General features: G+C 27.6%; 1 protein-coding gene and 1 pseudogene across 1 annotated transcript; one reads left to right on the top strand and one right to left on the bottom strand.

The window, feature by feature from the left end:
• Positions 1-728: 728 nt before the first annotated feature.
• LOC137659788 (putative uncharacterized protein DDB_G0282129) lies at positions 729-10,740 on the bottom strand. The gene is made up of 5 exons (XM_068394588.1): positions 10,695-10,740; positions 9,727-9,956; positions 4,875-5,154; positions 4,009-4,080; positions 729-1,186 (listed from the first exon to the last, which is right to left on the bottom strand). Exons 1-5 carry the CDS (start codon positions 10,738-10,740, stop codon positions 729-731), a joined length of 1,086 nt encoding a protein of 361 aa, XP_068250689.1.
• A 7,824-nt stretch (positions 10,741-18,564) lies between these two features.
• On the top strand, positions 18,565-19,385 carry LOC137659495 (proliferating cell nuclear antigen-like; annotated as a pseudogene).
• The last annotated feature ends 4,491 nt before the right edge of the window (positions 19,386-23,876 follow it).

Raw genomic sequence — 23,876 nt, 5'->3', positions numbered from 1 at the left:
ATAAGTTTTAAGAAAATTTGTGAAATGTTTGATGAATATAAATCAGATTCTATAGAGAACTTAAAAGCATTTTATATGGACATAATATTTACCATTATTGAAATGCTTGAACAATTAACGAGAATACAACCTAATCGTCATTATAATTTTCCGAAAATCTTTGCTACTACAATCTTAAAATCAATTCAAAAAAATTTGACTATTCGTAAACATAAAGACATTATTCAGTTAAAAGCATTACGCTCGTATATCTCAGACGCTGAAAATTATTTGACATATCAAGGCAAGATTTTATTAGATTGCCTATATCAAATAATTTTTATTTCCAGCTGTTTAACTTTTCACGAAAGTGCAATTAAACAATGGTCTATGCCTTCACGACTCAGCAAACATACCGACAAACAAATAAGGGAATATAGTAATTTTGTTGATATAATCATTTCAAACTTTAAAAACATGGATGTTATATATCAAGTTATGAAAGTCGCACAATAAATTTCACCATTCTTTTGTGTTGTTTTTATTTGTTTGGTGTTTTAAGAGAAAACTTAAAAATAATGATTCTTATCCTCATATTCAATTGTTTTTAGTTGATATAATAGAATTATCTTTTTTTTTTTAATTCTACAATAGATGATGATGATAACGATAATTTAATAACATTTTATTTTACTTTCTATTAAATGTCATTATATTAAAAAAATACATGCTTGGATGGATTTATTTCATTATAAGTTATAATATGGCATAAAAGCATTATTTAGTGTGTTATCTATATTCGCAGAATTTTCAAATGGACGAAGTATAAATTGTTGTTGGGGCGTTGGTGAAGGAACGAAGGATGATGATGTAGATGGAAGAGTTATATCTTCTATAACCATATAACCATTTTCGTCTACTTCATTTTTTGAAACATCGGGGAACCTTGTCATTTTTATTTCTCTTTCTTCTTCGTCTTTCTTCCCTCTAATTATTCTGGGTGGTTTTTGTTGTTGTTGTTGTTGTGGTGGTGGTGGTGTTGACAGCGGCGGTGGCGATGGAAAAAATGAAGAAACGTGGGGGGAAAGGCAAGGGGATAGTGGGGGGGTTGGCATACACGAAGAAGAGGAACGCGATTTAAAGGAAAGGGTCTTACGATTATTGTCTGTTTGATTCATATCAACATAAAACACAGAAGAAGCTTTATCTGGGGAATGAGGATTATTATTATATTGAAATGATGAAAAATATTTGGGGGAACCAGAAACAGCAACACGGGGGGTGATACAACAATCATTGTGGATGGGGGAGGATGGAGTTGGTAATTGTTGGGTCTCCAATTGATTTATAATAGATGATTTGTTATTTTTTTTTTTTGTTTTTTCAATTTTTCTTTACTGACAAAAAATCTAGATTTTGGATAATCAACCAAAAATAAAATAATCGTAGTAAACATTAATACTGCTTGCACCATCAAACACAACAAACAGAGATAGAAAATATTTTTTATCCAGAAAGGATAGTCTGTAATATCATTGGTTTTGTTTTCTAAATAATTATAATTGTTGCGGTTCCAAACATTTTCATTGCATAATATTATTGGTATCAATTTTGTATTGCACGTTGATAATTCAAATGGGTCAATATTAAAAAAAGATGATTTATTTTTTTCTTCTGTAATGATCAGATATTGGCTTTTAGAAAAATTTTCTTCTTTGTTTTTATATAGTTTGAAATGATGATCCTCCCCTTTAATTTTGATAGGGATTTGAACAAAAAAGAGAAGCACGGTATTATTAACCCTTCGAACACTGTCTTTGAAAATGTATAATATAATAAAAATTGGTCTGGATTTGGAAATGCTACGGGGCCATAATGTTTCTTTAAGCTCGTTTTTCCACGCATATGAAGTAAAAATTTTTTCATTTCCACAAATGGTAAAAAAAATGAAGATACATGTCCGTTCATCATAATGTTTACTTCATTGATGAGTTGGTATACAAGAGTGATTGTTTGTTGAATAGAAAAATATAATACATTTGCATCTTTATATGTTATTAAATTTGAACAAGGTAGGCTCAGAAGAGCATTAATTTTTTCTATGTTATCAAGCACCAAAGACCCAAAATCTGAAAATGATTTAGAAAATAATATATGTCCAGGATAATTTGGAAATTCCACCCACCCCCTTTCTTTGCTTGATTGTTTTATATAATCCTATTTTTCATAATGATTGAAAATCAAAGTTTTATCATCGCCACCATCAAACCCGCGATTAACAACGTCTGTGCCATTAATAGTTATTATTAAATTATTCAAATGATTAATTTGCCTTTCAAATTGGGAATATGTTATAAAGGAGTTGTTTAATTTACCTTGACATTTTTCTAGTTTATTTCTTACGTTATCGGTTAATCCGGCAACCAAGTTATTAATATTATTATTATTGTATGGTATTATTAGGAAGTAACCGTTATCATCGATAAAAGTTACATTTCCTAGATACTGAAAATTATTATAATTTTCTTCGATATATTTTAAATAATTGTAATCTTGCTGTTCACTGTCATCGTGACACGTATTCAATGCAATGTTATTTGATAATAATAACAATACAAATAGTATAAAGGCGTGGTCTAATATTCCCTTTCTTTCAGACATTTTTTATAATCATATATTAATGTTTCAATTTTTTAATTACCAAAATTTTCAAACTATCATTTTCAAAAAATTTATAATAAATGATATTAATTTTCATTAGAAAAAAAACTGCCACAATTGCCACCCAAAACTGTTATACTGTGCATGTATAAACCAATCAGTCAGTATGAAATGAAGCGCCAGCTCATCTATTTATATTATTCTGATATTGAATAACTAGCAAAAAAAATATATAGACAAAAATAAAACGTAGTTATCCACCCAATAATACTAAATAAGACATACACACCTTTTTTATATTAAAAAAAAATTCAATTTCTTTTATAAAGATAAGAAGACACTTTTATTACATGCAGTGGTTTTGATTTGTGATATAATTATATATGTCAATTTTTTTGTTTTTAAATGCTTCATATGTAGTTGTAATTTTTTCAATTAATTGCTCTAATAACAGAAAATTTTCCTGTTTAGCCTTTTCATTGTTCATGAAATATAATTTCAACAATTCAAACAAAAAATGTAATAATATTGTGGTATAACAAAGTTCTGTTCCATTTTCATTATCATTTTTAATTTTTGAATCTGTGTTGGTGGTGAAATCAAAAAATTTGTTTATATTTTGAGCTTTTAAAATTATTTCCATGAAATTACAAGCATTAACTAAAAATAACAGCTTCGTATCGGCCGAAATATTTTGTTTGGGGTTTTTAAAAAAACCATCAAATTTATCAAAAATATAATCTTTATCCTTTTCCCCAAGAAAGTTAATATTATTATTGATTAGAAAAACCAGTTCTTCCTTTTGATTAACATTCAGAAAACATTCGCAAATAAAATTACATATTTTTATTAGTTGCTCGGGAGGATTAGAATTGTAGATGTGTTTGAAGTTTTTGTAATATTTTTCGCTTTCCTTAGTCCAAAATCCTCCTTTTTTAAATGGTTCAATCATATAACGTTCAATTTCACATAAAACGTCTTTTGCTCGTTCATTTTCCTTTGAATTCCTATTTTTTTAATTTAGAGTGGAAAACTACCAAGATGTTTTTGTATTAATAGTTATCAGCCTTCTTACTTATATAACATTTTATATATATTATATTGAAATATATATGTAAAGTATATACGGCAATGAATAGCTAAATTCAAAGATTTGTGGTTATCACGATAATTTATTTAAACCACCAAAAATACGATACAAATATTTATATAAAAAAAAAATAATTGATATACAATAAATATAGGAAACATAAAAATGTCAAAAAATAGGACGAAGAATGATAAAAAGAAAGGTTGTTATACTACACATAAATAAAAAGTTTGACATGTTCAATTCTATCATTTTCCCGGTAATACTATTAGGCCTACATTTGACACAAGTTGCTCTTTTCATATAATCAATAATCAGTTCTTTGTCCATATCAGGTTGATTAGAGGACACTGTTATAAGATTTTGGGAGTGTTTACATTTTACACATTTCAAAGTATAATACACACGATATCTTGTTCCACCAACGAATATTGACCGACAAACATCGACAAATAAAATTAATTTACTATCAAAATTTACAGCTGCAACATTACAGGATTGGAAACTCATATCAACAAAACTTAGTATATCATTATTTTTTACTAAATCTAATAAATGTTTATTATGCTGTTTTCTGTCGTGATTTAAAAACCTTTCAAAACTAAGATCGGCCGCAATATAAATGGTGGCCAAAGAATTGAGAACCTTTTCAAAATCTTTACATTTTTCTGTGGCTTCGTTTTTTTGGGTAACAGGAAAGTCCGCTTGCTTGATATTTTGGCTCATTTTTTTTTGTATTCTGGGTGCAATGACAGAATACTACTACTACTGCTGCTGCTGCTGCTACTACTACTACTACTAGGGTTAACTAATGCCAAGTTCTAAAATCTGTGTTACGTTTGTTTTTATTTATATTTTACCATAATTTAAAAAAAATTAGTTGCCGAATTATTCTTCATGAAATATACCTATTTTATAAATAACCATTATAACAGAATAATTTGAAAATTAAAATGTTTTCTTACAGATGATATGAATAATCAATAATATTTTAAGGTGAAGGGTATAAAATTATTAATGGTCATTGAAAATATTTTCTTAAAAATATCATCATTTTGTAATTCATTGAGTTTTTTAAATTCACTGCTCCGATTTTTATAATGATTCCATGAGCTCATTATTTGATGCTCGATTGGTATAATACCCTTCTCATCATCATCATTACCATCATTTTCACTCGTTATATTACTTTTTGTATTTTTGTCATAGGGTGGGCGTTTCGTTTTTTCTTCTGTGTGTTGATATTTTTCGTGGTTGTTGCTTGTATATTTTTCCTTTTTGATAGTTTTATTACTTTCATCACAAAGTTTTCTTTTTTTGTTTCCTTGGATGCAATTGTAATAATACCGTTCGAAAGATCTATCTGTTGTTAAACTTGAAGCTTTGTCTAACATGCAATATGCTGGGTGCTTATCCATATAAATCTGAGAGGCATATCGTACTCTAGTTAAAGCTACAAAATATAAATTCCGCAATAAATCCCAATGAGAATCTGTTTCTAAATCAATTCCCACTTTGTATTTTAAAGTTTTTCCTTGTACACTATGCGTGGTTAAAGCATAACCGAGTGTTATAGGAAATTGTTTGATGATTAAATAACCTGCGCCAGTTATGTGTTTATTTTTCAAATATTGCGTTTCAAATGAATGCCTATTTAATTTGACAATGCTTTGATGATTATGTTCATCGTTGTTATCATTATTATTATTATTATTATTATTATTACCAACCTCATCTAGTTTTTTCACTATAATGGCATCTACGTCATTAGTTTCATTGGTTAAAATTTTACACACTTTTAAAGACATTCCTTTTACAAGTCCACTAGATAAAATATTCGCCCGGCAAATACATATAGTTCCCTTTTTTATTTCTAACACTGAATCAATACCTATATTTGTGTATACATCATAATTCTTGGGAATTCCTTCATCTATTATTGCTGGAATTTTATATATCATACCTTCTCCTTCCTTTTCTAATCGGTAAACATTTTCTTCGCGTCTTTTTTTTTGTTTGTGGCTACGATTAATACTTTTCTTGTGTCGGGGCATAATTTGTAGTCACTTAATGTTCCACCAATTTTTATATTTTCCCTAAAATAATGTATCTTATTTATTAGTGTCATTTTGTCTATACAGTTTTCGTTTTCTAAAATATCACTAAAGCATGTGATGAATTCTTTAAATATACTTTCATTGTGGCTCGCAAATCTTTGTTGGGTTTTTAAGCAATGTACATTTATTTGATCGTGTTTTCCCCAATCAACATCATAACAACTCTTTAATTTTAATTCTGGTGATACGGGGGTAATTGATTTTTACCATAAAATAATATATATATAGTTTGATTTATGGGAAACGCACAAAGTAATAAAGCGAATGATAGACTTGTTATTAAAGAGCCTTCATCTATTAAGACAACATATATATGGTCGTTCCTAAAATTGTGCTTATAATATTGCATTAGGCGTTTGAGACCAACGACTTCAATTATATTTGATATCAACTTATCAAGCGAAGAATTTTTAAGGTTGCTTCTTATTTCTTTTCCGCATTTTTCAAATTTCTCAGCCACATTTTCATCAATTTTGAAGTTACCGATGCCCAAAATATCAAAACAAAAGGATTTAATAGCTTGATTAATTGTAATTCCCCTTTGTTGTAGCGCTATGTAATTATTTGGTGCTACAACTGCTAAATTTATCTTGTATCGGAGACCATTCCCATAAAATTGACAAAAAGCATTAATATTATTTTGCAAAAATGATTTTCCCGTCCCCGGGAGTCCGTGGCATGAATATATTGATAATTCATTAAATAGATTATTACATACCTCTTCATTATTATTATTATTATTATTATTATTATTATTATTATTATTATTTGAAATTTTTAATGCAATGTTATCCAGTGCTTGTATAAATAGGTCGTAAAAACATATTTGATCCTAGGACATGATACTTTTACATTTGTTTATAATTTTCAATTCATTACAACCCAAATCCTTTATAATTTCTTCAAGGGAATTATATTTACTGGTTTCATATAATTGTAAAATTAACGTTTCAAAAATACATCGCATTATTAAATAAAGATATAAGTAAATGAAATTAGTTTTAAAATATTATAATATATATATAAAAAAACTATAAATATAATTATATATTAAAAGCCAAATTGATTTAATCTTGTGTTTTTATGCATTTTTGTCCAGAATAATCCTTTTTAGAAATATTACATTTGTTCAATAACGTTTCAAATTTGTTTACATCCGTTAGAACATAAATTATACCGTGGATACCACCACCCATAGGAAATGTTGCTACAACACCAAAATATGTATATATATCATTGCGTTTAGCTCGAAAAACACACTTATATCTTTCATATAAATCATTTGTTTTATAGTCACTATAATAGTATACTCTATCAATAAATAGGGGGTGTATCTTTAACGTCAAGATATTAAAATTAATATGCGGAAAGGGGTCATTACTCTTCAAATTACCATCGCTATTATTATCAGGATCAATAAATTCTTTTAAATAAAATGATTGATACCATAACATCATCTTTATGTTTTCTTGTTTTGTTTCACTCATTTCTATACGAGATCGAATGTTTTTTTGATTTAACCGATGATATTTAGAAATAATATCTTCATCGTTAATGGAAGAAAAGTATTTTTTATCGTTGGTTAATATTATTTCTCCAATACAATAATTCTGTGGCGGTGGTGTATAATAAAAAAACCCACCGTAATATAACACTTTATTTTTGTAATTTAAATTGAAAACAAACCTAAGTTTATTAAATTCATTATTTTGGTGGAACAGTTCAATTTCATTAATATTATTGAATAAAAACTCAAATGATAATACTTCATAGTAATACCAATATATTCTCTCATTCCATGGAATAGCAATTTTTATTTTGGCTACATTATTGAATGAGTCTAAATACCTGGCATCTTTAAAAAACTTATTTAAGCCATCCTTAAATTCACCTAGATTCATTTTTTTTATATTAAAAAAATATGGCAGATGGAATGATAAACAATGGTTTACAAGAACACGAATTGAAATACATCGATTTACAAGCCCTAATAGATAACTTCAATTTTGATGAAGAATCATATAATGAAAATTTTCAGATTTTTGAAAACCAGATGATGGGCAATTCAGATATTGACGGTCAAACGTTGGATGAGACGTTACTACCAATTTATAATAATGATAATATTAATATTATCAATAACCAAGACATGAATATTGTAACGGATACGACAGAAAGCCACGGAGAAATAAATCAGCAACCAAAACTTCAACTATTAGAGGGGATGGGCATGAAAATTAATTCAACTCCACCACAACCAACACCCAAAATCATCAAGGGTAAAGACATGAATAAAATGCAAGAACTTTTTAAAAGTGAAAACAACTTAACAAATTTCCCCTCAAAACCTAATGGTGCTTCCAATGAAAGCAGCACTCCAAACCCCAACAGCCCCGGTAGTAGTAGTAGTAGTAGTAGTAGTAGTAGTAGAAGTAGTAGTAGTAGTAATGACAATTTTGAATCCTTTGAGCAACCACCCTTAATATATAAAGACCAAAAAAACAATATAAAATATCAAATTATGCAAACACTTCATGGCAATAAAAGCAAGAACATTAACAGAAACAACAATGAAAATAATTTACAAAATAAATATTCATTTCAACAACCAAATAAAAATCAATTACAATTAGAGGAGAATACATCAACCGCCACTTCTATTTCTCAAAAAGAAGGAGATGAAATAAATTCGTCTTTGTATAAACAAATTCATCATCAACAACAACAACTACCACCACCACAGAAGCAAAAACCCACACAACCCACACAAATGACCAAACAACCAAGAGAACTAGTAAAAAGAAAATTTGATGATGAAAATGACGATGATATTGTATATCCTTTGGATAAGAAGAAACCCAAAAGTGATTCAGTTAAAAGCAATCGGTTATATATTGCAAAAAAATCTATGAAAGATGATAGTAGTAATCGACAAAGATATTTTTATCCTAATCATATTGCTTTATCATCACCAAAAAATAATCATAGTCCTAAAGATGGTGGAACCGAGTATTATCTATTTAAGAGATCGACAAAAAATACTCCCATACAATTATCTAGTTTATAGGTAATTTTTTCAGTTTAACATATAAGAATATTTTCTCTTAGGGAAAAAATAAGAAATAAATTTTTCACATCAATTTTTTTATTAATAATAATAATACATAAATTATTATAAATAACAATAATGACTTTATTTAATGATAATGATAATAACATAAACATTTTTGAAACAAATATACATACCCCAAATACCACAATTAAACAATAAAAATGAAACAATTAAACAATAGAGCTCTTCTTTCTTCTTGTATAATACTTTTTGTGCTTGTTGTCATTCTGGTCACTGTCATTAAAAAAATCATTTTTACATAGAATTTTATTTTTTTGTGTTTTTGTGTTATTTATATGACAAAGCCCCTTTAAACATACTCGTTGTGCTTTGCGGCAAGGACATTTTAGTGTTACACATATACTTTGACATTTACAACCATTAAACATTGTCCCTTCTTCGTGTTGTACAACGGTTCTTAAAGGCATTGATACCTTTTTAGAAAATAGAAGAGGAGGTAGAGGAGGAGGGGGAGGGGGGGGGGGAGTATTATTAATCTTCATAATAACATTTGTATTTTCTATTATTCTTTCCATATTTTCACATTTTTCAATTGTCGAGGGAGAAAATAGATTTTTAATTATAATATTCTTATTCAATGATGCAATTCTATATATATTTATATCTGGTAAATATTCAACAATTTTTCCTAACATATTATTAAAATTCATTTTATGAACTTTATCAACTTTGGGTATATAAATTTTAACAATAGTCCCTGGGTGGTATATTTCTAAATTATTACTCTCAATATTATTCTCGCTTACCGTAGCGGCGTGTTTCATGTTGGTGGATATTTGTTTTCTCAAAATTCCTAGCCGCTCTGAATTATCGGAAATTTGATTTGATTCTTGGAGTGTGTCCATTTCTTCTTCGTTAATAAATTGTTCTTCTTGATCTTCTTGTTCTTGTTCTTCTTCTTGTTCTTGTTCTTCTTCTTGTTCTTCTTCTTCTTCTTCGTTAATTCTTAATGAAATAGGGGGGTTTTGTCCAAATACTGCAAAATACGGAGATTATCCAATTGTACGGTTTAAAACATTATTTTTTTGCATTTGTACAAACGGTAGACCCTTTACCCAATTTATATTTTGATTATCTGCAATCCCACATCGCATCATTTGTTCAATATCTTGGTTGGATCTTTCAACCGATCCTTGAGATTCGGGGTGTCTGGGCCTTCCTTTAACAATGCTAATGTTGGGCCATATTTTATTTAATTTATCAGTAAAGTTAAATTCGCGTCCATTATCTGATTGCAAAATTTTTGGACAACCAATTGTAGTGAAGATATCTATTAAAATATTAACAACAGATGTTACATCTTTATTAACCAATGGTCGCAGAATGCAGAACTTTATCAAATGGTCTTGATAATTTAGAATATATCTAAATTCACAAACATTTATTGTCGACATGTCAATTAAATCAACCTGGCCCCTCTCACCAAAACCATTTGATATGATTGGATTAATTTTGTTGTTGTTTTTAGATGAAATATTTGATCTTTTCTTCAAACAATTATTACAAAGAAAAATGAATAAATGAACTTGATACAAAGAAATATTAATTATGCCATTTGTTTTAAGATTAAGTAGTGTTCTTTTTTCGCCCCCGTGTCCACAATTTATATGAGATTTGAAAATATTATCCCATATTTCTTCTACTGGAATAAGATATGAAGAAGAAGTAGGGTAACGAGGGTTACTTGATTTTTTTTTAATCAATCTTTCCTTACCCGCGATAACTCCAGTTTTATAGTTCCGCAACAGATAATAAGACATTGCTGGTTTTGTACGATGATTCAATTCACTTTCTTTAATTATCCTTATATATTTATCCAATACTTCATTGTTTACCATCGATCTAGATAGTATTTGTTTTGTGTTAGAATTTCTGGTTTCTTTCCCTCTCCAAAAATACTTTTTTTCGAGCTTCTGATAGAAGATTTTCTTTTTTTCATCATAATTGGTTGGCATTTTGGTGTTGGGTATTTATCAATTTTTGGGTCTTCAAAATAATTCCATGGCACGTCGGGTACCTAAAAAAAAATATACTTATATATATATGTGTGTAATCACATAAAAGCAGACTACTCGTTAATACTTATCATACTTGTTTTGGAATTTATATCGCATTTTCAAAAACAATGTTTAACCAAAGAAAAAATAATAAAAGTGTCATAATAAAATAATTATTGCGTGATATGGTAATCAAATCTGATGATTCTGATGTTTTGGATTTTGAATATATTCCAAAATCATTCACCGAAAAAAATGGATATTTTTCAATAAGAAGACTAAGAGAAATTCAAAAAAATATTTTTGAAAGAACTTTGAATGAACTATATGAAAATTCCAAAGAAAAATTGGTAATTATGACCAATTCCACCACCCGCAATTTAAAATTTTTTAAATTACACGATAATATTACTAAAATGATATTTCGATCAATAGAGGTTAATTGTAGATTGATATCTCATTTTGATGGAACAAAAACTAATATAAGCGAAAATGCACCATCAAATACAAACTTGAATAGGATAAGTAATATCAAATTTAAAGGAGACCTTCAGATATTGATTGAAAATTTACTAAATAGATGCCTAAGTGATATTTTGAGTGTTACTGATTATGACAAAAATGCAATAAGAATGAATTACGCCTCGGTGTACGTCCCACTTGGTTGTAAGAATTATTGTACACTTCCGTGTAAAAATATAGAAAAAAAAATAATGGAATCTGATGCAAACGTTTCTAACCTATTTTCATTACACAATAATAATTTAAAAGATTTATTTCAATCAAAAGATACAAATATATGTTTCTTTAAAAGACAACCCATTGGAAAAACATTTATTCCTTTTATAAACAGAAATAATAAAGAAAATAACAAAGATAGAATAACCAAGGATAAAACCAATAGTGATGATGATGATGATGATGATAATAGAGCTGATGAATACGACTTTTATTCTAACAACAAACAAAATGATCTATCTTATGAATATTTTAGTCAAGATATAAACCCAGAAAACGATTATATATTTGATAATTGTTATGTTAAAGCTACTCAAAATATGAAGGAAGATTTAGAGGCGTCTATTTTAGGAATATATAATCTCGAGGCTTTTAATGAAAACGAAAATTTTTTGTCTAGTATAGGTAATAAATCGTGTACAGCACTGATGGACTTTCAGCTAGAAAAAATTGGTATCAGCCATGCTGGATTTAATTTATATCTAAATCTAAGAAATGTAAATTGTGCGCCAATATTTTATACAAATATTACAAGTGAAAATCTATTACCTTCGGTTGATGAATATCTCATAAATGAAGTTAAAAATAAACCAGAATATAAAAAATATTTAATTGATAATAATATTGTCAAAAAAATTAATATTTGTAATTGGGTTATTAAGAATGAAATTGAGTCAAGCGACGATGAAAATGAAATATCATCGAGCGACAATGAAAATGAAATATCATCAAGATTTTGTATTGATAATGATAATGATGATGAAGAAGAAGAAGAAGAAGAAGAAGAAGAAGTTTGCAGTCAACCGAAAAAGCGAAAGACCCAATAAAAACCTCATTATTTTCAATCGACATCATTTCATCAATAAATTAAATGAATTAGTTCCAGTTCGATGAGGGATACACATAATTGTTGAACTAATAAAACTACATAGATTATCACGCAATTGATTTTCGGGTGATATTTTAATTAAATAATTCTTTACATTTTCAAATGTATATTTCTGTAATACATTACAAGGAAATTTCATTCCTTGGCGGTTGATTGGATTATATCGATTACCCGTCAAAATGCCCACAAGATGAATAAGAATGAGTGTTGCATTAATGTGTGGATTATTTTTTTCGATTTTTATATATAACAAATTACTAAGATTAATAATACTAGTGATGTGTCCTAACCATTTATCAACATTTCTTATGTCTGTTGAATATACCAAATATAATTGTTTATTATTGCTAATTAATCTACATACATCAAATAACCACATTGGTATACCAGGAAAAACTGGATGGTTGATAACTAATCCATATCTTTCAATACCATCACTTAGCATATAACTAACATAAAATTTACTTTTTCTACAATCAATGAAATGGGCTATAATTGAAAACATATTAATATCTGCTATAAAAATATCATCATATTTATATTTGGAACCAAGAATTGTTTCAATAAGAATATTATCATCGATTAGATATGTATATATATATATTTATTAATCAGAGTATTTTTGTTATCAATGTTTCCTTCGTTTAGTGCTTTGTAATACATTTTAGAAATGAATTCGTACAATAAACCATTTTTTTTATCATATCTAGAGGACTTTCTAGTGATATTTTTATTGTTCTGGTTTCTTTCCCGTTTTTTATTTTTAAGATATATATCCATATCTAAATGGGGATATATATATTGATGATTTGCGTTTTTATCATCATTTAAGAAATTTTCAGTATCATTCTTAATAATTGTAGAATCATTTTTATTGGCTTTTATAATGGTGTGGCTTTGATCAAATTGAGATTGAATTTGAGCGTGTTGGAGAGTTTTCCATACAATGGCTGATATATCTGTGCCAGGCTCATATAATTCCATTTTATGTATGTTTGTTTAAATAATGATAATGTTTACTCCAAAACAATTTGTTTGTTTATTTATTACTTTTATTTTTTTTTTGTAAAGTCGGCATGCGATTGTAATGTTTTTTTCAATATCATTATTATTATTATATTTATTATTCTTATATATATAAATTATGTTATTTTCTATCATTATTTATTATTTCAATTATATTTTGTTCAACATATAAATAATTTTTCAAATCGCGCTCATCTTCTGCATAGATGATGCTTCCAAATAAGGATGGTTCTTGTTTTGGTGATTGAGACGAAAAATTTGCTATTATATACACATATATATCTTTGGCAATAGCTGTGTCATAAATTTTTCCAATGAATTTAAATAATTCATTATTTCTGTTTGAAAAGAAATAAAGCGTATTTATTGTAGATTTATTAATTTTTAAATTGGGGGGGTTTGTATTATTGCAAAGACTGGCCATAGGTTGCTTTGTAGTGTACTTTATGGAAAAGATATTTGGACGATTATTTATATTATCAAACAAGGGACCGAGCAAATTATATAATTTGTCAATGGTATCGACACACGGAACATAACTTTTAAATGTTACTACTGTTTTATTTTGTTCTAAATTCATATTTATTGAATTTTTTAATTATTAAAAAAATGAAATTATATGACGATTCTTTGATTCAAATTCCGATAGATAATATAGACTCTAATTTGATTAAAAACTATCTCAAGAACAACCCAAACATAAAGGAATATAAAAAAATGTTTTATTGTCGATGGCACCGAAAAATAAAATCTAGAAAGGGAAAAAAATATAAAAAAAACATGGGAAATAAAAGTAAAAATGCCTTCATTTATGCTGGTAATCCCATAGCAAATTATAAATCAAATAAAAATAAACCCGCCCAACAATTTTTTTGTTTGTGTGAAAATAGATTTTGGGAAAATAAAATGTATCATGACTTAAAAAAAAAAACAATTTCCAAAATTGGTTACTTACAAAGATTTACTGAGTAATCATTATTGTTTGAATACATTTTCCAAGGAAGAATATGATTTATGTGATAATTTATCGGTGGTCAAGATAATAATAGAATATAAAAACGGGGAATTAATGGTTGATAATTCAAATACTTTATGCCATTTTTGGCAACCACATTTGGTTAATAATATATCTGTAATATTACAAGATTTTTTATATTTGTGTTCGGTTTGTCTAGAGGATAATTGTCGTGCGGTTAATTCATTCGTGCATAGGTGTGGTCATATTATGTGCTTGTCTTGTGTTCAATCTAAAATAAATATTTATCCCAAAATCCCACACAAAAACCTTTTAAATGAATGTCAGTTATGCAGAGGAAAAAATATAGATATTGAATAATAACAAAAAAGTTTCTTATTTGCTACCCAACGTACTGCCGCTATGAAGTTTAGTAATCATAATAAAAAGACGCTTGTATAATGATAATATTCAGAAAATTAAAAAATTCTATATTCACCCCAAGTTTTTCTTTATTGTTCATATTTAAAAAATAACGAAACAACACATCAACTCTATAAAAAAATGAATATAGAACAAGTGGATAATAATTTATTAAATCATATATTATCAAAAATTCAAAAATCCTATTATAACGTTCCAGGATTGACTTATGATTCTAGGGAGTTAAAATTTTTGTGTAGGCACATAGATAAGGTAATATTAAACAGCGTGAGTTTATCGCCATATCATGGACAAAGAAATCCTCTATTGAAAACATATACAAATTTAAATATTTTTCGATATATGATAGACAACATAAATCGTTTTTTACAGGAGTCGGGTGATATTAGACCATTCGAAACATATTTCGATAAACTTAAATATAATCCAATTGAAGAAATTTATGAGGTCTTGTGTTTTATTTATTACTTAGATGCTCATGAAAATTATATCAATGATACAAAAAAATTTAATTGTGTAGTGGAAAATTATTCAACAGATGATAAAAAAACATTTTCCGGTAGTAGAACGGAATGTTTAATTAAAACATTAGATTTAGATTGGTGGAATAAAACAAGAAAAAAAGCTTAGATTTTTTCTATAGACACAGAAAAAAAGAAACACGTTGGTAATATATATAAATTGTTTAATGGATTAATGGGTTTTATCACGATGCATAACTCTCATGATCAAAAATTGTGGGATTCCATCGGTACTGCATGTGGTGACATAAAAGGGAAAAAGGCTGTAATTATTGAAGCTATATATGCTGGCCTTATAACTAACAGCGACGTTACTCAAATTTCACAAATTCTTGCAAGCGAACTATCGCTAGATTCATCCCCAAATAAAGTAGCTGCACTTATTTACATAACTATTTTTTCATATAAGATTTTGTATTTTAGTTATATAAGATCGTCGAAATTTACTTAAAAATGAAAATGTCTAATATTTTATTTGAGCAATCACAATTTTCATTCTTGGTGTAGTAATTATTTTTAGACACAATTTGACAATATATTGGTAAATAATCTGGCCAAATTATAAAATCATCATTTCGAATTTTATTGCCCAATTCTAATACAAATTTTAAACACAAAAAAAAAACATTAAAAGTTTTATTTATTTCAGCATGTTTTTGTAATTCTTTGCGGAATATGATAGGGATCTGATATTTCATAAAATCTAATCGCGACATAACATTTAAACACGCATTTTTGAGATTTGGAAAATAATGTTCTTGATTCTCATTAATCATATTAAATATTTTATCTCTATCAATAATACCCCTCGGATATGTTAGAATTATCCTTTTAAAAATTTCTATATCTTTAGTAAAAAATAGGAAATGAAAAAAGGAGTATTTTAATCTAAAAATTATTTGACTGTATATAAAAAGATAATAGATTTCTTCTTTAATTTGTAGTCTAATAATCAATAAAATATCATTGTTTGAAATGTGGAGACCATAAAGTCTATCTATATTCTTAATTTCTAATGACATTTTAACGAAAAAATTATAATCTGATAATTTCAAATCCTTTTTTATCCAATTATCACTTCCATAGTAAGGTAAAACAGTATAAAATGACGTGGTCTCTTTTTTTTCAATGGGAGTAGTCATGATACACCTTTCATGTGTTAGGGGTATAACATACTTATTATATTTTGAAAATTCACTAGCCGTAAAAGGTAAAGATCGAGGGGATGTACTATTCAAGTCATTAAAATAATCCTTTAAGAAATGTTCCATATCGATGGTTGTTTCTATTCCCGGAACAAATGATTTAAAATTTAGATGACCGCCATGCATTTTGTTAATATATAAAATTTTGATCACTTTATGAAATTTTACCAAATAATAATTTCAAAACACAAAGAAATTATCTTTTGAATAAATACGCGTGCATATATATATAATATTAATATTTTTTAGTATAAATATTAATATTATTATTATTAACAGTGTAATTATTCAATTGTTTAAGAATTTTTTCAAAATATTGTTGTTTGGTAGTAAATAGAAAAAAAGTGTGATATAGTATGAATAATATGTTAAAATTTATCACCTTTAATAAAAAAAATGATAAAACGTAGGTTGAAATGAAATAAATTCAAGAGTTAGTCACATTGAAAATATGACTAATAATAATAATTAAATATTCCAGGGGAAAATGTGGAATATAAAAAACCTACCAACCCACCCACCCCTAACCCCCTTTATCCACCTATTCTCGGCCCCTCTAAACAATAAAAAGAGTGGTCATTAAAGCTAGTTGGTTAGTACAACACGCCGCAGCCATGGCCGAGGACGCAAATCAACTCTTTGTAGATATATTCATAAAAACCGTTACAACCAACGACAAAGTTGTAAACCCAGTTTTAGATAGTGACTGTATCTTTAATCTTTTGAAAATTCTTTATCCGGCGGCAACCGAAAACACTTTAAGTTAGCTAAAAGAAAACGGACTCAAGGAAATATTATCAAATATATCACCATTTTCATCGTTTTCATATAAAAATATAGGACTTTGTCTCGTTCCAATTTATGAAAAAGATAACATTAATGAAGAATATATGAAATCAATACAGAAGGATTTTTCGAACTTTACGATTAAAACTATCCCACAATCTCAAAACGAACACAATCAAATAAATGAATGGGCTAAATCTTGTGGGTGGGTTTATCAAAATAACAACAATAAAAACAATGAAAATTTTGTTGGAAATATCGAAAATCAAACTAGAATTTATTTTATGACAAAGTCAAAATATTTTGGTGAATGGGTATATAAATTTAAAAAGTTTGATACTGAATCGAAAGATTTTTATGTCGAACCTAATAAAACAAGGAAAATACCCATGATGAAAAAATGTGGGATAACACCCATTAAAAATTACGCTGATACATTTGGTAGTCTTACTTGTAATGTTTACGAGTTCCCCTATAAAAATAATGATATGAGTATGATAGTTATTTTACCAGATAAGATTTGTTATAAACATGAATTATTAAATCAAGTGATTAATAATTATAATAAAAACGGTATTCATGAAAAACTGAAGAAAATGAAACAAAAAATAAACTTTACGCATATATTTATGCCAAAATTTCATATTAATAACAGCTTTACACTAAATGACACTTTTGTAGGAATACCAAAATTAGCTCCTTTAGTACAAAATGCCTATTTGCGAGGAATTTTACAAGAAAAAGAGAAGACGCGGTGGTTACAGCCCGTTAATACCGTTATTATTGAAACTTGTGTTTATATTAATAATAATGAAAATGGATCTGAAATGAACGCACAAGGAAATGCTTGCTATATGGATGGTGGACCGGATTATTATTTGCCTTTAAATTTGAATAAACCCTTTGTTTATAGTATTCACGATAATAATTCTGGAAGAATAGGTATTTTGGGAATTTTCACATAAATAAAAACAATTATTTGGGATATTTTCCCTAGCTTTTATATTTATAGTATTACTAATATTTATAAGTGTGCGCCGATATTTGCACAAATTCCTTACAATGTTTGAAGCCCGCCTCGTTCAAAGCAGCATTCTCAATAAAGCCACCAATGCCATCAAGGAGTTGTTAAATGAGGCGACATGGGTCTGTACAGAATCTGGCATTCAACTACAGGCCATGGATACAAGCCACGTTTCTCTGGTATCTCTTAATCTACTCGCCGAAGGTTTTGATAAATACAAATGCGAACGCGATCTAGTTATGGGAATAAACATCTCCGTTATGTCCAAAATATTAAAGTGTGCTACGGAGGATGACGATGTAACAATTAAGGCCCAAGACAATGCGGACACGATCACATTTATCTTTGAATCTCGCAGTCAACAAAAAAAATCTATGTAATGAAATTAATGAATTTAGATCAAGAATATTTAAATATTCCTGATATTGACCATAATTGCACAATTAGAATGCCATCAAATGAATTTTCCCTTATCTGTAGAGATCTTAGTCAATTTGGAGATTCCATAGACATAACTTGCATTAAAGATAGTGTAAAATTTTCAACGGCCGGTGATATTGGCACCGCAAATATAAAATTTACAAAAACGTCTAGTGAAGATAACAAGGAAAGGACCGTAAAAGTTGAGGCGCAAAAACCCAACAAGATGACCTTTTCGTGTAGATACCTTAATTTGTTTACCAATGCTACTGCTTTTTCTCCTAGGGTATCTCTTTTCATGTCCCCTAATGTGCCTATGGTTGTGGAATATAGTATTGAAGATGTTGGCAACATTCGCTATTTTTTGGCCCCAAAAATAGAGGAAGAGAATAATAGCTAAATATTATTTTCGTAAATTACTTTAACAACCGTTGTTATTTCGTTATTACCACACTGTATTAGTGTAGTTGTGTTTTGTATAAGTGTTTGTCCAGTAAATTTATTTGTATATTAATAATAATTTTATTAAATTATTTCTATATATAATTATTGAGTTTTAATTAGTTTTCCTATATCTATTTTATATCTTTTTTATTAATTTTATTAAATTTATAAGAAGGGACGCTTGGAATATATGGACTGAAAAACAATAAGAAAATAAAAATTAATTAATAATTATAAAAATAAAGATAGATCAATTTTTTAGAAAATATTAATCGGAAGATAATTATGAGCATGTTGTTAGGGTGCTATGACCAAGAGATATTTAATGATTATTATCCAAACAATATCTTTACTCATCCAAATTTTAAACAAATTTACGAAAGAAAAGACATCGCAGAAGAATATCACGTTCATCAAAAAATACTTTTTCAGTGTACAAATCAAATGTCATATAAAAAAGAAATACTACCCAATAAACAACAAAATTTTTTATCATACGAACATTTTGAAATATTACCAGGAGAAATAGACCGGTTGTATGGATATATAGAGGTTGTCGTTAATCAAAATCAATATTATCCATGTAGAACATGTTTAAGAGTTGATAAAAAGCAGCAACATATGCCCTTGTATATTGAGTTTGTAGATAAAATTGGTCCCCCTTATAACATTCCCGATAAAATGTTTATAACCGAGAATTTTGAAACGTTTTTTTATAATGCACTATTTAGAACTTTTTCTTGTGAACTTTGTGATTTTTTAAAGAAATATGATAATATTGATGTAAATAAATATTTTCTCGATAATGACGAGGGATTTGCAAGTGAAACTTCAGACGAAGGATATAATAGCGATGAAATGAGAAATGAAGAAGATGGGGTTAGATGTTAGAAGAAGAAAAATAAATGTATTGATGGGGAGTGGGGGGAGGAGAGAGAGGGAAGGGGAACCATTATTCCAATATCATCATGAATTATATATTTTCAGTTATTATCATGAAAAATTTGCGGAGTGTATGAAAATAAATGATAAACAAATCCAATCCAGTATATATAAAAATAAACGAATTGAGAAAGAAATACGAATCCTTTTATTTCATATTCATTCCCTCTTATTCGTTACCTGCCATCATATCTAATAGACAATAATACAGTCTATAAATTGGCACAAGATATGGTATTAGTCGACCCTAATAGCTATTATCAGACAAAATAATAATTGTAAACGCAAAAAACAAAATTGCATAGAGTAGTTAGAAATATCTTCCTCACATTTAAATAAAAAAAATAAAGAATGTGAGTTATACTAAAAGACAAAAAAAATCAATCGCACATAATATATTTATATATATAAAAAATTGATGATAATTATGTTTGCCACGTAATAGTAGTAACATATGCAGTTATATACTCTCCATAGCATTCCTCGCAAAAAGGTGTTTATAAACAAAACTTTTATAACACTTTATTTTAAATTGTTATGAAATATATGATTTAAAAAAAATACGATGACATTGACATGAATAAATAAATATCTTTCTATTTCTATGAAACGAAAATTATAATGAGCTAATGTTGTTGGAATTGAATCCAAGTATAAAAGGGGAAAGTATTCACCAAAGCTAACCATTTGTTCTAGGGATGGATTTAGATAACATAAACAGCGAGGACGAGGGATTCGCAAGTGAAACTTCAGACGAAGGATATAATAGCGACGGAACGAAAAATGAAGAAGGTGGTTATACGAAAGACGATCTTGAAATAGACGCTGAATATTATCATAGGTATAGAATGAAAATGGAAGAAAAGATATTAGTGGAAAGACGGGAACCATTTTTCCAACACCATCATCATCAACAGAAAAAATAAACGCATGAATTTTTAGTAATGGAATTCACAAAAAACGTTTGTTTTATATTTAAACAACAAATAAAACGCTCGTGGCTATCATCTTTTTAATTATTACCAAAAAAAAATGACTAAGTGTATAAAAATAAATTATAAACGTCTATATAAAATATACATAAAAGTTGATAAGTATTCCAATACAGCATATATAAAATTTACAAACAACCACTATAATGCTATATGTAGTACTAAATTTATTATCGCGGTCGTTTGGTAGTATTTCTAATAATGAATTGTTTACGGCCGAGAATATTTAAACATTTTTCACGTTCGGTCTCTTTTGGAATTTGTTTAGATAAAATTATAGAATCATAGAAAAAAAGGAAAATGTCAGTCAATGTATTTAGATTTTTAAATGGTTGGTTGTATGTAATATATATATAAATATTATTATTTAATTGTTTAGATATAAAAAATATAATAATTTTTCCCATTTGGGAAGATTATAAAATTCACGGGTTGAACAAAAATTTGAATCATCTACAAAATATAAAAAGAAAATATATACTACGCGAAGAGGCCGTATTTCCAAATGACGAGCTTGACCATTATTTCATTTGAATAGGATTAATAGAAATGAAGCCCCATAAATATTGAAATTCATCGATAATTAATTTGCCCACGGTTTTTGGGGCCGTTTCACCCCAGGAAGTCCTTCTTGGACTTGTATGTCCCAATGAAAGTACGAATAAATATTATGAAAAAATTTTTTTTTGGTTTGTAGAAAATCCAATGTGTGATTTATACAACAAATTTAATATGTCTATTTCACAACAAGGTATTGATTTAAGTAATCCCATATCAGCTTTAGGTGAACTTATTACGCTATGCAGAAATAAGAATATTTGGTTTTTTAAGAATGATTTAATTAATTGTCAAAAACTGAAGATATTTATAAAACTAACCACTTCAGATATGATCGAGATATTAAAAAACTGCCCTGATCCTAGTATAAGTTTAGATTCTAATAATTATCTTATTGATGCTCCCGAAAAATTTGTACAAATAATAAACGAATTGAGAAAGAAACACGAATCGTTTGATTTCATATTCAATTTTACTCATTCTCTACCCTCGCATGTATCGCATCTAATAGACGATAATGCAGTTTATAAATTGGCACAAGATATTGTATTAGTTGATTCTAATTGCTTTTACCAGAAAAAAATAACCGCAAACACAAAAAACAAAATTGCATAGAGCATTATTAAATATGGAAGAATATATTTCATGTCGTAAAAATAAAAGTGAAATACCAGAATATTTTTTCATGCACAATAAATATTCCACATAAATGTAAGAAATATAACGAGAATAATCTAATAATTTATGAAGTTATTTATTCAATAAATGAAGGCGACTTGGTAACTTCATTTAGAAATATCCTCCTCACAAATAAACAAAAAAATAAAGAATATGGATTATATTAATAAAGTAGAAAAAAAAAACAATCGCACATATAATATTTATATATCATAAAAAAATGATAATTATTTTTGTCACAAAATTAATTAATTGGTTGTTAATTTTACCTGCAAAGGGTTACATATATATATAGATATAGATATCAATTACTTACCACTATCGCAGCTCCTTTTTTCTTCCTGTATTTCAAAAGAACGAGCAAATAAATGTACGCAGTGTAACGATATCTTTTCCCCCTTTTTTTACTTGTTTCTCGTTGTGGGTACAGCGAGACACTATTTTTGTGTACACATTATACCCGCCGACATTAGCTTTTACTGTTATACTTTTTGTTTTGTTTATATGGCTATTAGCTAGTTTAAAAAATAAAAGACCACCAATTTATATATTTTTAACTAACCAACTACAACCTTTTCTCTAATTAGGCTAAACTACGTTAATTGGTTTGTTGGTCAAAAACGACGCAAAATATTTTTAAAGCATTTTTATTCATAGACAATTACACCTTTATTTTATTCATATCATTCACCAATCTTTTAGATAATCTATATACATTATTGTCGGCATCCAAAAATATATTATTTTTTTCATCATATTGAAGATCTACTGTCAATAAATCTTTTTCCTTAATTTTGATTATTGTATCTTTATTTATTACAATTATGCCATCATATGAAACGAGCCTTTTAAATTCTAGCAAATTTTTATGATGTGACATAATAGCGGTATGGAAAAAAAGTAGGTTGATTGGTTATTATACTTTTTTGTGAAAATTATATAAATAAAACACATAGAAAATATTTCAAATTGTTGATGATATTTAAACTGGTTGTTTATTTCACTATCATATATCTTATTCTTTCTTTATGAAAAAATGATAATTAACCATAAAACGAGAACAAAAACAACGACAATAATAATACATTTGATTATACTCTTGGTAATTATTATCATTCTTCATATCATATTTTCAAATTTTGCTAATAAAAATCAGATATCACTGCTTTATTTAGATAAAAACAATAGTCAACAAATATTACAAAAAGAAGATAAGGGAGTGAAAATATATAATGTATTACCATACACCGCAACAACAAACAAAATGCCTTTTTGGG

This window comes from Palaemon carinicauda, chromosome 20 (genome assembly GCF_036898095.1).
Source record: "Palaemon carinicauda isolate YSFRI2023 chromosome 20, ASM3689809v2, whole genome shotgun sequence".
Classification (NCBI taxonomy): Eukaryota; Metazoa; Arthropoda; class Malacostraca; order Decapoda; family Palaemonidae; genus Palaemon; species Palaemon carinicauda.
This window is presented reverse-complemented; position numbering and strand designations above follow the sequence as displayed.